This window comes from Echeneis naucrates, chromosome 3 (assembly GCF_900963305.1).
Source record: "Echeneis naucrates chromosome 3, fEcheNa1.1, whole genome shotgun sequence".
Lineage (NCBI taxonomy): Eukaryota > Metazoa > Chordata > Actinopteri > Carangiformes > Echeneidae > Echeneis > Echeneis naucrates.
The window spans coordinates 12361038-12375566 of NC_042513.1; the positions used below are offsets into that span (position 1 = coordinate 12361038).

At 40.4% G+C, this 14529-nt stretch overlaps 2 protein-coding genes across 2 annotated transcripts in view; one reads left to right on the top strand and one right to left on the bottom strand.

Moving 5' to 3' along the window:
* Positions 1-9804, top strand: part of kcnq1.1 (potassium voltage-gated channel, KQT-like subfamily, member 1.1) — a 30539-nt gene extending 20735 nt beyond the window's left edge. The window contains exons 8-18 of the mRNA XM_029498649.1: positions 297-392; positions 557-673; positions 1282-1423; positions 2870-2896; positions 3178-3234; positions 4653-4782; positions 7222-7297; positions 8140-8234; positions 8389-8435; positions 8547-8608; positions 9218-9804. Of these exons, the coding sequence (XP_029354509.1) occupies positions 297-392; positions 557-673; positions 1282-1423; positions 2870-2896; positions 3178-3234; positions 4653-4782; positions 7222-7297; positions 8140-8234; positions 8389-8435; positions 8547-8608; positions 9218-9496 (1128 nt within the window). The 3' untranslated portion in view covers positions 9497-9804. The remainder of the gene's footprint in view (positions 1-296; positions 393-556; positions 674-1281; positions 1424-2869; positions 2897-3177; positions 3235-4652; positions 4783-7221; positions 7298-8139; positions 8235-8388; positions 8436-8546; positions 8609-9217) is intronic.
* A 3775-nt stretch (positions 9805-13579) lies between these two features.
* cdkn1ca (cyclin dependent kinase inhibitor 1Ca) lies at positions 13580-14487 on the bottom strand. The gene is made up of 2 exons (XM_029498936.1): positions 14103-14487; positions 13580-13986 (listed from the first exon to the last, which is right to left on the bottom strand). Exons 1-2 carry the CDS (start codon positions 14485-14487, stop codon positions 13901-13903), a joined length of 471 nt encoding a protein of 156 aa, XP_029354796.1. The 3' UTR covers positions 13580-13900.
* Positions 14488-14529: the final 42 nt, after the last annotated feature.

Genomic DNA, 14529 nt, shown 5'->3' on the forward strand with positions numbered 1-14529 from the left:
AATTTTGAAAAATTATCATATTATCATATTATCATATTTCAGACACTGTAGCCAAAAAATCTATATTTAGTCAAGTAAAGACTTGCGTGATTAACATTTTAAACTGTTTATTTCTGTGCTTCAGCAAAGTTAATTATAGACTTAAGACGTTCCAACAATTATCAGGGCATTATTCTTTAATTTTTGATTAACGCCAAGTACTAACTGTGTCTGACTTTTGGATCAGACTGCTGTATGTGTCTGTGTCGGTAGAAGTGAATAAGTGAGAATCAACTTCACTGTGCTGTTCTTCACAGGGAATCTTAGGCTCAGGCTTTGCCCTAAAGGTGCAGCAAAAGCAAAGACAGAAACACTTCAACAGACAGATCCCTGCGGCTGCCTGCCTCATTCAGGTATTTGACCATAAAATGTGGAAAGAAAGTCATATTACTGCTGGGGCACAAGCTTGTCTCAGTGCTCCAGTCTTTTTATTTATACCATCCTGTCATCTAGCACTTTCTTTCTTTCCTTCTTGCAACCTGACCATCAAATTTCTTGCTATTTTAATGCACAACAGAATTCATGGAGATGTTTTGCAGTGGAGAACTTTGAGTCTGCCACATTCAAGATGTTTTTGAAGAAACGATCCAACATACCCGCTTCATCCTCGACCACCCCCAAGCCCAAGAAATCGGTTAGTCATCATCTTATAGATTTAACTGTAGCTGCCTTTCACACTCAGTTTCCAGGTTATTAAGTGCACCAAGGTGAAATGAAAGCAGTCTGAAGCAACTGCCCTGCAATACTGTAAATCCAGCTGTCTTGAAGGCTGAAATGTGCTGTTTCAGAGGGGTTTTGATTCAACCTTAAGCTAATTCTGGCAGTTTGTGGTTTAAACGTAAAATACAAGGTATGAAGGCAGAATTGAGTAGAAATAAGATAGCCAGCAGACAGGAGCCAGAGGGCATTTAAAATTGATAATTATTTTTCAATGTTGCTGCTACTTCAGTATGAAGCTAAAGCCACTGCAATGAACACATTTTAAAATGTTGTTTAAAGTGTTCACTGAAAAAAGTCTTTATAAACTACCAGAAAAAAAGTCGGACACACTTTCCCATTCAAAAGGATAGGAAAGTGTCTTCGACCTTTTAACTGCTATTAATAAGCAACAAGAACAATATTAATGTAGCGTGGAACCAATTGTGAAAATTGCTTTCCTTCTGTAGCTCAAATGTCAAACAAATGCTTCAATCCCTCCACAGGAAGTTTTGCCGAGCTAAAATGTTTGTGTTCCCTTGGCAGGTGAAGATAAGGAGGAAGCTGAAGAGCACTGACAAGGACAACGGCCTGACTTCACCCACAATTCCTAGCATCACCTTCGACTCTGTGTTCGACAGTGGGAGGGAGCTGAGTTCAGACGTTTATAGCACTATGGGCACAGCAGGTACTAAGACTTGGGACAAACGTTACAGTAAGCTTATCTCTGATACAAGCGTGTCAACGGATGTTACAGTGAACTGGCATACTTATTTTGCCAAAAATGGCTTTCCATACGTGGTTCAGTGAAATATCTTGTTGAATTTCTGAGCTCTTGGGTTAGTTTCAAAGACAGTGTCACTGAGGAGGTACAGTACGGGAGCAGAGTGAAGAAATAACTACTGCTGCCAAATATTCAGTGGAAAGAAAATAATTAAACTGTGCTTTTAGTCACAGGAGGGGGATGGGATGAGGTCCAAATGTTAAAAGATGGGTGAGCAGATTGCAGCAATAAAACGTGTGGTTGCATTGATGAGTAAGAACTTTAGCAGTGCTCTCCTGATTTCCCAAATTCCATGCAAAATGCAATATCGCTGGCACAATAATGGCGAGCTGAGAGTTATTCTTATCTGTATCCTACCAACTTTCCATTTCGTCAAAGTCTCTGCCTTTAGTACAGGGTGTTACTGTGAATTTAGTGATAACATTGACCAAGAGGAGAATATTCAAGGCTGGATAATCTCAACTTTATCTTGTTTTTATCCTTGTTATCATCATGGCTGTGACAATGGACTGGAGCGTTTCTTTACAGCGATTTGCTGTTCTCCCAAATATCCCAAATTCCCTGAGATAGTTCGCTTAAATATCATGTTTCCAATATGAGGTAAATGATAACAAGCTTCACAGTTCCTGCTGGGGAATGAGAGGACATGGGGATGTAAAAACATACATTTTACAAACATAGAAGACATCAAAGGACTATATCTATATGATAAAGGCAGTTAAAGGTACTGGTTTCAAGAAAAAAAAAAAAACAACAACAACAACAACCGCCCAGGTTTTGCAGCATAACAGTTTCCTAAACCTTCACCAGGGAACAAAAGGGAAAAGGTAAGATGAAGATGTGAACAGCGAAGAGTAGCAGCCCCGCACTGGCCTGCTGCTCCCGTCTGGGCTCCCTCTCTCCTGCTGGCTGGCAAGTGGAAGCAGCTTGGTACTCCTAACGTGATCCTCCAGAGGAGGGCGGACATGTAGAGCAGAAAGGAGAGAGGGCACCACCACACAACACACAGAACTGCTGCAACAATAATACACATACAGGAAAACGACAATCACAAGCCGTTTTTCTGCAGTGGGGGAAATCTGCTCAGCAATGCCTCTACTTACACTTAGCTGCCACTTAACCTGGTTTAATTAGAAGATGACTTAATGAGCACATTCAAAGTGTCCCACTTCTGTGGATTTTGTAATTTGACAACCTTTTTTCCTGTTTTATGAATGAATCTTATCTCTCTCTTCTTTCTCTTTTGTCTTTTAATCTGCTTCTTTCAACCAACTTAACGTCCTCTTTCCTGTCTTGTGTCCTTTTTTTTCCCCCCTCTCTCTCGATGTTTTGTCTGTGGACCTGGTCTAGCTGGATGCCACACACTGAGAGGATGTGGTGAGCTGCTGTCAGTGTCTATGTTCAGCACTTGTCCTTAGTACACTCACTTTCCTGCTTTTTTAACAGTCCTGTGTACACTCGTGTTTTGTTTTTGTATCAGGGCATGGTCATGCTGTGAATTGTTGTTTCTTTTATTATGTTAACAAATAAAAAATTATATTCTAAGCGCCACTGTTTTTCACCAACTGCATTCTTGTAGTTTTTTTTTTTTTTTTGGGTCCATGAGTCCACACTGGCGTGATCGTAATGTTTGTTGTCTTCTGTCATGTGTGCTTCAGATCATCAGCAGTCCTGGACATCATTATCTTCCATTCAGTTCAGCTCTCCTCTTCCAGGTAGGCTGACACTGATGTTGACATTTAGTGGTTTTTCTGTTTATCTCTCTGGAGGCGAATGGTCAGCTAACATTTTTAGGTGCAGCGTTACTAGAGTTGTATTTTGGGGCGTTTTTAACAGATCCAAATTCAATGATCAAGGCAGCTACAAGGCAGTTACTTTTCAGACCTCATTACGTCAAGGAGACAAAATCAAAAAGTCCTTTTTGCCGTCATTAATCACGCTGTCAGCCAACCCCCTGCCTGCTGTGCTGGTTTTCACCAACAACCGCTGCAGCCCTTTTTTGTTATTTTTTGTAAATAAACTTGCCAGTGTCAGGTCTAGTATGGTCCCCTCCACCTCTTCTCCTCCTGTCTGTACGAACCAGTGATTTATTCTGCAATGTTTTTCACACATCTCCCTGAGAAGACTGAGCGAGTGATGTGAACAGGACCAATTATTCCTTTCAAATTCCATTTAACTCTGCTGCATTTTCATTAGATGTTCTCAGTTTCACCTGTCAGAGTCATGCATTTGACCAGCTGTGTCAAATTTTTATTTTTAACTGGTGCGAAAAACTGCAATTGCAGGATGAAACGATTATTAGGTTTCTGCAGCCTGGTCCCAGATCTCTTTGCTGGGGGTGGTGACAACAGCTACAGTTAAAGTCACTGAACTCAAATGATTGGAGATTTCCAGATAGGGCTGGGCATTGTCTCCGATTGTCCCATTCAATTCAGTTCAGATTCACAAACTCCCAATTTGCTGATTTGTTCCAATTCAGTTGGATTCAATTCTATATTTTTACAATTTGATATTTTATTGTTAAATTGTCATTTTTGCTTTGATATATTAAGGTACTTTTAATGAAATTAATCTAGGCTTTCCTGTTAAGTCATATCTTTTGTAGCAAAATACAAACACAGTATTGCAACTTCTGAGAACTTGCTATCTGACTTCAGAATATCTGATATGTACACCATGTGGTGTACCTCTTGGTGTAACTCTTCCTCAGTATTGGCCAGATATCTGTGGCTGTAAACTGTACTACCATTTTCCCATCTGAAAATGACAATTCTGTCATACACGAAAACAGAGCTGTGTGTATAGACAGGGTCATCAGTCACACAGGGTCATAATGTTCCCACAATGAAGAGTCCTTCTCCAACTCACTGGGGAGACAAAGAAGCAACTTCAGCATTAATAATTCATATCAACCTTTCACTGAGATCATGATTTTTTAGGCCAGTACGTGAATGCAACATTTCTTGCTCTTTTTCCCAGTGGGCATGGTGGAGTACATGGAGTGTGCACAACAAGAGCAATCAAATCGATTACACTGAAAAGCAAAGCCAAAGCTTTATAACAGAACATATTCAGATGCACATATACATTAATTTTAAAGTGTGTTTTTGCATGCATGTGTCCGTATGTGCAGCAAAAAAAAACCTTGGGCTTTTGGACGTCCACTCTCCCGATGCCCTCCGGAGGAACTGCAGCTTTGCAGATGACCTAGAGTTGGAGTCAGAGCGAGATAATGAACTGGCTCCTGCCACATCAATGTCACAGTGAGTTCCTCATGTTTGTGTTCTCATTTGAGGACGAATAGTTGAGGAATGTTTGCATGTGTTTTTTTTTTTTTGTTTGTTTGTTTTTTTTAAGTCATTTGTAACTAACATTTGCTATATGGCAAACCCCGGCGCCTCCCTGTGTACTGAGTCATGATTCTTTTGTGTGGAGAAAAAAAACATTTGTGCTTGCTGAGGCACTCGCGCAGCGTGAGACTGAGAATAATATGAGGAAAATCAGTGTTAAGTAACTGCAGTGTAATGTAAGTGAAACAAATGGAGCACAGTTGTGACCCATGGGACTTCGTTTCTAAACCGTGGTGTAATGATGCAGAGTAGAAACTACATGCAGTTGTGTTATTGGCTGACTTCAAAATATATAACTGGCTGTTTTCATGCAGCATCCAATCCCATGCTAAATTGAGTGATTATGGGATAATACCCATGAAGCATGAAAAAGGTGCTACTTCGAAAACAGCTTGTCAAATCTTTGTGAAAACTGTTTGATATTGAGCTGAACAGCAGTTTGAATTCCAAATAGTCTGTTTTGACAACAGCAGTGGAGAAATCTCATCATTATGATTTGGAACAGTTCACAGAATTCACATTTCTGCAGCCACTTTGCTGTTGCCGTCGCAGCGCAGTTTGTTTTGCTAGATGTGGGATTATTGAGGATCTTGTGGTTTTAAAGAAGCTGCAACACTTTAGTTACAAACAGTGCAAAAATGATTCTTCAAGTCACGTAGCAGAATAACTTCTCGAGTGAGGCAGAAAGGTAGGTTGGCTCCATTTTTCCCAGTATTTGTTTAAGCAATACATCACGACAGGCCGTGGTGTACGCTCACTATACCATAGCTGAGGGGCATTCTTCGGCTCAACACGAAGCGGAGGATTTCACCTTTCCGTTTTATAAAGTGAATTAACTACTAAATGGAACATTTGGACAAAAAGCAGGAGAAAGCTCACCTTACTGTCACATTTAAGTGCTGAGGAGGCAACATGCCAAAGCAAAACACCTAACCTCAATTGTAAGAGAAGACACAGTTAAGTAAGTGATGCAGTTTACACAAGGTCAGCAACTGTAATAACAGTGTTTGAAAATTTGCATCTAGAAAACAGTGGTTAATGTGGTTCATTATTTCTTGACATCATAACTCAGTTTGCATCTCACTGGCTGGCGTGAATTGCATGATGGGCTGAAAAGCTCTGTAAAATAGAAGTCCTGATCTGTAGGTTTCCATATATCGATGTAAGACAATATCTGTGTTTTGGCCATTGGTGACCTCTGACCTAGCATATTTATAGTTAACATCCCTCAACTGGAGATGCACCAGTTAAATGAGTGGCATTTGCATTTGTCTGGTTTTAATCAGTGGAACATACACCTTACCGTACATGACAGCTACGTTGTTGAACTGTTGTGGCATTTACCAGTGTCTCCTCACCGTAAGCATTACACCTATGCTTTCGTTGTTCAACAATGATAATAGAAATCTATAATGAAAAATGTATATCGGGTTAAAGAGGGAGACAGAGACTGTCGGATATAGCCAGACAGCTCTGCATCTCATTCCCTTTCTCTCTCTCTCCCTGCAGCTCCTGTTTCTTTATGTTTGATTACCAATGAGAAATCCTTTCACTTTTCAACTTTACCTTCAGTGGAATTCAATGTAACATCTGCCTGAATACTTTCAGGGACTCTATACTGCTCTATTTGTCATGCGGTATATTTCTGGTTCTATTACCATCGCATAATCCTTTTGTGTATGGACAGCTCATCGAGAATACTACTGGCATTTCTTGATATAGTGCTAATATGGATGAATATTATAAAAGCTGTATTTGAGAAAAGTCCATTATGAAACACCACTGTATTCTTTCACCTAACTAGATCTGACTAAGAGGCCACTGCTCCTTCGCTCACATACTCATTGGCTGCTTTGCCAGAGTGATGACAGCTAATGAGTAATTTATTCTTTTATAATTCCCACAATTTAACATTGGCCAAGCATACTCCATTTACTGAGACACACACTCACATTAACCCTCATGTTGTCCTTTGTTCTTCCTATAGCTCACCTTGATCACATTAAAAAGAGGGCAACTCATAGGCAAAGGCTCTTGATGTAGAGTGAAAAATAATTATGAAACAGCGCTGTACTCATTCATAGACTGGATATAGAAAGGCTGCTATAAATGCTTTCCTTAAATTGCAGGAGTTTGAGTGTCAAGACTGTGTCATTCACCTTTTCATTTTTTCAGTCACACCTGTTTCACATAAGAAAAATAAAGCTGGTCTTATACATATAAGCTGAATACATTTAAAGTGTTTGTTTTTATAAAACTGGTGTTTTATATTGAATCCAGTTTATAAAACTTTATTTCCAGAGGAGAACTGTCAAATTAACATGAGCATGTTCCTACAAAACTCTTACACAGATTGACAGAGTCGCACCGAAAAGCCATCCGGGTAATCCAGAGAATGCGCTATTTTGTGGCTAAGAGAAATTTTCAGGTCAGTATAATAATTTATTTCATAATTTATTGCAAGTGATTTGTGTGTGTATGTATGTATGTGTGTGTGTGTGTGTGTGTATATATATATATATATATATATATATATATATATATATATATATATATATATATATATATATATAATATGCTTGTAATCATATTAAGATCATATTAAGATGGTATCAGCACTCTGACCTCACACTGCATACAAGCAAACACCATGTTCGGATCGGATTGGTGGTTTGAGGCATGATGCAGCAGTGCCGGTGGTAGAAACAGCGACCGTATGAAGCAGTGTTGCGCCAGAACGAGCAAATGAGCAGCACCGTAAACACAAGCAGAGCTTTGACATCTTAAATCAATATTTACTACAGCCTGCAGTCTGACAGAGATTGTTCTGTTTCAGTCAGTCTGCTAAAACATTAAATCATTGTTGTGTTATGGGCAATACAAAGTGCTGCAGAGAACGGTGACAAGACCTGAACCAATGTGAATGATAACTGTAAAGAATAATACAAGTGGTGGTAGTAATAATAACAATTGTTATTTATGGGGCGCTTTTAAAGAACTGTGTTACAAAGTGCTTGACATAGTCCGTAAAAATAGACTTAATTATGTGTAACAAAGGAATCAATGGAAAACCAGCTGTATAAATACCAATACAGAGCAATTCTATGGCAAATAAAACATATTATGGGGAAGATGTTGTGTACACAGATCTATAATGCTCTGCAATGAAGCTGCATTCCAGGATAAAGCTTCAAGCTCAAATATGAGAGATGTATCAAGGTTTTATAAGATGAATTTGCCCTTTTTGTTTGAACTCTTTTTCTGTTGTAGCAAGCCCGTAAGCCATACGATGTACGAGATGTGATTGAGCAATACTCCCAGGGTCACCTCAACCTCATGGTGCGGATCAAAGAATTGCAGAGAAGGTAAATCCCTTTACTGATAAATGGACAAACGGTGTGCAATGTTTCTTTTTCAAGAATGACAGTAAAAGAGAAAATGCAAACAGTGGATATGAGCGATACCGTGGATGAGTATGTGTACATTCTTCTGACTTGAGCCTGACATTTTTTCTCTCAGACTAGACCAGTCTTTAGGGAAGATAACTCTGTTCCAGACAGGCTCAGGTAAGGAATCATTCGCTTACTCTTTCAAAATATATTACAGCAACTAAGGTACAAAGCACGGCTCTAAACCTCCTGTCTTATAATTTATTTGACTATTGTTTCCCTCTAAAGACAGAACCAGAGATAAAGGCACCAACTCCATTGGATCCCGACTTAACAGGATGGAGGATAAGGTGAGACTGATGCTATTTCAACCTGATACTATACAGCAGTAGTTGCATGTTGTAATTTGCTTTCAGATCATTGTGAATGAGCAGGGCCTGGTCCTTTTGCCATCGATTGATTTATGCATTTTAAACTGCTTCTGCTGCTTCTGCAGTACAGAAAGAGAAACCTTGAGATTGTTTTTCTTTCACTTCTATTTTAATGTGTCAAAGTTACAGAAAAAACTCATACTCCAAAAATCAAATCTCCATCCTTGAGTGGATCTCACATTGGTACCTTGCAACCAGTATAAAATTATCAATCAAGATTAATTTTTTACAAAAAAAAAACCAAAATCATAAATGACAAAATGGTTCTGCTTATCAAATGAAAACAAAAACTTTAGTTTTGTGTGGTTGCATAACTATAGTCTCACAGACTGTGCATAATACAATTCTAAACTAATTTTGCAAAGGTTAAGGACCAGCACTACAGTTTATTTTCTCTCACGCAGGGTATTTCAACTATAATATTCCCCTTTGTTTGAACTCACAAATGAACCTTATTAAGTCTGAATGACTACAAAACATCAGCAGTGGTGTATCCAAAACTTAAACCCATTTATTCAACTTTAATAGATAACACACATAGACCAGACACTGAGCCGTATCGCAGAGTCCCTGGCGTTCCTATTGGACCAGAGGGATGTTGGTGGAGGTGAGGCTGAGGGTGAAGATTCAAGCAGGCTGAGGCCACGGCTCGGGCAGCCCTGTTTTGTCCTTCACAGCCAGGACAGCCTGCCAAGCTATGACCAGCTGTCTTCATCACCTTCTTCCTTCTCCTCCAACATGGCCACCACTGCGGCCTGCCCCAACCTCCCCAACAACACCACCGCCAGTCAAGATGAGAGCTGCTGAAACCTGAAGCCAACCAGCATCTATCTGTCTGACTCACTCTCTGTCTACCTACCTATCTAATCAGTGTAGCAAGAATCAATTGGCACGTGTATTTATGTTAAATATCTCACAAATATATGAAACAAATGTGAGTGTGTGAACGAGGAGCCACATTTCAGCACTATAGGAATACGAGTTCCTCGTTGGATTGTTGGATAGTGGTTATATTGATAAATGTTACTTGTCTTGCTCCTTTTTAAACAAATGTATGAAGAGTTTGCACAAGTAAAACACAAAACAGTTCAAAAAAAGGTCAAAGCGACATAAGAACCAAAAATACAACAAGCAACAAGCATAAAAGGGCTGAAGACCATAAATATAAATGCACCACACTGCTGCCTTAAGACATATTTTTTAAGAAGCCAATTTATAAAAATGAGTTTTTTAAGAGCGATTTAAAACTGAGTGAACCTGAGGTTAACAGGCAGATTCTTCTGAATATTATACTTGAGACAGACCCAGAGTGCTGCAGGAATGGGTCATAATACCCGGTAATCCACTTCCCGTGTTCCAAAATCTGAGGTTTTTGAATGGCTCTTTGGTGTAATCAGTGAAAATAATAACAGCGTAAATAACATTGGTAAACACACCGTTCTTGAACAGAACCCTACTGTACCACCGTCCCATTTACAGCCCTGTTGATTATACGCACACAGGAAATATTTTTGTAGACAAGCTCAGAGCTACTTCCAAACTGAAATTAGACCTTTACTGTTACAGCCTAGAGCAGCTCAGGGGCATAGTGGTTAGCGCTGTGGCCTCACAATAAGAAGGTTGCAGGTTCAGTTCCTAACCTGGGGCCTTTCTGTGTGGAGTTTGCATATTTCCCCGTGTCTGTGTGGGTTTCCTCCACCATCCAAAGACATCATGTTTAGGTTAACTGGTGACTCTAAATTGTCTGTAGGTTTGAGTGTGCATGTGAGTGGTTGTTTGTCTCTGTGTGTTGGCCCTGTGATGCACTGATGACCTGTCCAGGGTGACCCCGCCCTCACCCAGTGTGCAATGGGCAGCACCCCCTGCGACCCGGAAACTGATAAGTGGTTGAAGATGAATGAATGGGTGTTACAGCTTAACATGAGCTTTTTACTTTCTGCAATTGCATGAAGGCTTTCAAAAGTCACTCAGTGGAGCTTATTCGTGACGATTTTTCTTGCTCAACAAAAGGGGTGTTTTCTGTAATCCAAGCAGCAATGTAAAATGCCCTTTAGCTTTTCGTCAAGGGAACCAGGGTGATGCTAACATCCAGGTTAGCCTACAAAAGTACGTCATCCCTGCAGCACCCTGTTCAGGTAAATGCCAGAGACTGCTGTAGTGCTACTGCTTTATGTGCTGCGATTCAAAATCCTATATCCTGATTTCAGCATTGTAACAAATGCAATTAATGAATCTTTTGGCACAGGCTTTATATCTCAATACTTCTTTTGAAAAGTTTCAATTCAATCAAATGCTGTTTCAAAGTTTATTCCACTTTATTTGTAAATGTTAAGAAATAATCTTCTGTTGCAATAAAAGGTCAATTTATGCATGGTGTCTTGGGCCTTTTAGCATTCTTTGACTAAAGCATATTAGCTAAATCTTTTAAACTTCAGCAAAAAAATGTCTTCCCTTTACCAATGGCCTGAAAAGTTGGTAGATTAAAATGTGAATGACTTTGAGGATTTTTTTTTTCTCAAGTCAAATAGATGCTTCACTTTTAGAGCAAAAGTTACAGTTCTCCTAATGATCTTGTATAAAAGCTGTTAGCTGCAGGATTTCTTTCATTGACCATTGAGGGTGGGGAAGAGTGTGCTGTCCCCCAATGGCTAATGCAATTGGCCAAAGCATGGGTCACACCATGTTCTTTACACACATAACCTTTGGGCAGCAGATGGTGACCTTTCCCTTGCTGGTCATCCGTGGGGTGTCCAGGCATTCCTTCACACAAGTGGCCATCTGCCTTTGGTGTCCACAATGGGCCCCACCTTCGTTAAGTGCGGTCGGTCAACCTGGTTGGCTGGTTAACCTTTGTGCTCACCATGAGCTGGGTGAGGGGAGTTTTATAGGGAGGATGTGGAGGTCTTAGAAAGCCCCCACAGCACAACCCTTTTCCCCTCCTCTTTGGTAATTCATGCTGTTTTGGGTCTAAGGAGGGGCAATCAGTGATTATAAATCCAAAACACTGAAATAATGAAGACACCCCCCCAAAACAACAACAACAAAAAAGCAAAACTAAATGACAACAATTGGCTGAAGAGCCTAATACTGTACTATATCAAGTTCTGCTTATATCCAGAACTTGATATAGTATCAGAATGCTAAAGATATCCATCTTTAAGCCTGTACACTCCCGAATCTACAGTATGACCTAGACATCTAATTGATCAGTTTATGGGATAATGCTTTTAGCTCTGACCTTCGCTGCTTTTGCTCATTTGAAAAACTTAGAAAAACTGAACTTTTATGCATAATAAGGGAATTTATATTCCTGAATGAATGCACATCATCTGTTTTATTGTAGTGTATGTTTGTGTAAACATGTAAATAGGAACATTACTATGATATTGACCTACAGAGTCACTAGCGAGACCTAATTTATTTCCATGAACTGAGCAGTTTGTAGCATGCATATTTAAAAGAACTGAATTGGGTAACGGGTGGCAAACCCGTGGGACAGTGCGATTATTTATTTCTTGTCTAGTAATGTAGGAGTGAATCCTCTAGAACAGAGTGTGGGACCACCCATCCCAAAGTCAGCACATTTTACAGTGGCTGTCCTTTCCCATAGAGTCATCTAAAGATACAAATGTGATGTTTGCGCGATCTTTTTATGCTTGTGTGTAAATATGAATTCAGTCTCCTTGCAACAGTGGCACACAAGTAAACATGAGCCAAAGTGAGAGTACTGGGCACATGTCGGTGATAACAGCTGCCTTGACAGTGAAAGGGGACAAAGTGAAAAGAGGAAAGTTGAGAGAGGACCTGGGGGGTCAAGGAGCTCCAAGAACTAATTTGCAGGTGAAACAGCACACTCTTTTTTGGGGCCATTGTCCTGAACTACAGCCAGATGGCTCCTCCTAAGATACTTCAGAGCTGAAACCCCCCCTACACTGTGAGAGTGCTAGTGTTTCTGCAGGATTTGGACTCACAAATTGGTTAATTTAGCAGTTGCATCTCATATTAACTGATATGATATTAAGCCTGACAGCACAGTGCTTATGAGTGTGATCGTGAATCATTTCATATTACATTCTAGAAAAATGATTTTAAAACCTTTTGTTTTTTTGGGGTTTTTTTTTTCCTTGCAGTTGCCAAACTTGAATAGGTTTTACTACGACTTCAGGGAGACATTTAATATTCAGCTCATCTGTGACTCCCTCAAATCCAAAGATGTGCTCTCCCATAAAACTGCATCCACATTGAAAAAACATTCATTAGGAAATCTGGTTATGCCAGTGGGTGTGATTACTAAGTGTCAGATGGGTGTTCAGCATCTTTTAGATCAAGTGGTAGTCATGCTGATAATGAGTGCAGCTTAAAAAGAAAAAGACATAACAGTAAAGACTCTGATCATTTAAAGGAAAGTCGAGGATTGGAAAGCTGAAATTCTGTCCAGTGTAAGAACTGTGCCTCACGAAACACTGCCAAAATGCAAAAGAGACATTAACCACAATACTTATCTAAATGACACACCCACAGTTTGTGCTGCAGGGCTCCCGCAGCCAAACTCCATGAGTACACCTTCATGGGCCATTGATCGGACAACGGATTTGGCTGGTTGTTTTATATTGTCTCTGAGAATCCCATTAAATTGTGTACAAATATTCTCCGTGTTGAAAATGTTTGGAAACCACTCGCTGAATTCAGGGAGCAACAAGTGAACTTAGATGATTTACTATGTGTTTATCCATACGTGAAGAATATTTTCAAAAGAAAGCTTCACAAGGAGATAATAGTGCAACTGCAACCATAAGAAACACATTTATTATTGTTAAAACAGTTTATTTGAAAAACTGCAATATTTACCGCCTGTCTAGAGCGGCATCTCTGTAAGATAGTGCATTTATTTTAAGTTTTACATGCATTCATGAAGAAGGTTCACAAAGCGATGAAACACACAAAACAAATATGTTTTCAGACCTTTACCTGCTGATAATGTCAACAAAGAATAATAACAATAAGTGTAGAAAAACGCAGCTGGATAAGTTAACAAACAAGTTTGAGACTTCACTTGCAGAGAAAATGAAAACGCATTAAATAAAAAGAATCTATAAATAAAATAAATAACACAAAATTGTACAATTTCGTACAAAGAAGAAATCTGTCAAATAAAATCAAATCCCTTTGGTGCAGTGAATAGGTCCAGTCCATGAAAGAGTGAGTTGCTGTTTATCTGATAGTTTTGCACAGAGCTGCTGCAGCCGGACTGTGGATGCTCCTGGTCTCTGTCGTCCTCCTCCTCTTTGTGAAGAAGTCTGCATGAAAGCAAGAAGAGGAAAGACCTTTTAGTCACGTAATAATCTTATCAACACCGTTACATCATTGGAAAAAGGTCAAAGCCAGCTATGGCTGATGAAAGGCGACCCCTTGCCTGTTATTCTCGCGGTGGCTCTGGCCGGCCTGGACACAGACCTCTTCCTCCGGACCAGCCACCCTTCTGCGGGGCGGTCGTGCGTGTTGCCGATGCGGGAGCAGTTCTCCTGGTCGGGGCCCGCTCCCGCTTGGCGGTGGCTGGTCCCGTTGTCCTCCTCCTCCTCCTCCCTCGTCCCTCCGGAGCTCCCCCGGTCTGCGGCCGTCTCCTCCCACTCGAACCTGCCGGAAAGCGGCGTGTTGGTGTGGAAGTCGAAGTTCCAGCGGCGGCTGTCCTGCTCCTCCATCTCCCTCAGCCTCTGCCGCAGCTCCTTCCGCAGCTGCTCGTGGTCCACCGGGCCGAAGAGACTCCGGCACGCCGGCTGTGTGCGCCTGCCGGAGTTCATCCTGCCTCTGATCCTCGCCGGGATGCGGGGCTGATTAAAAGC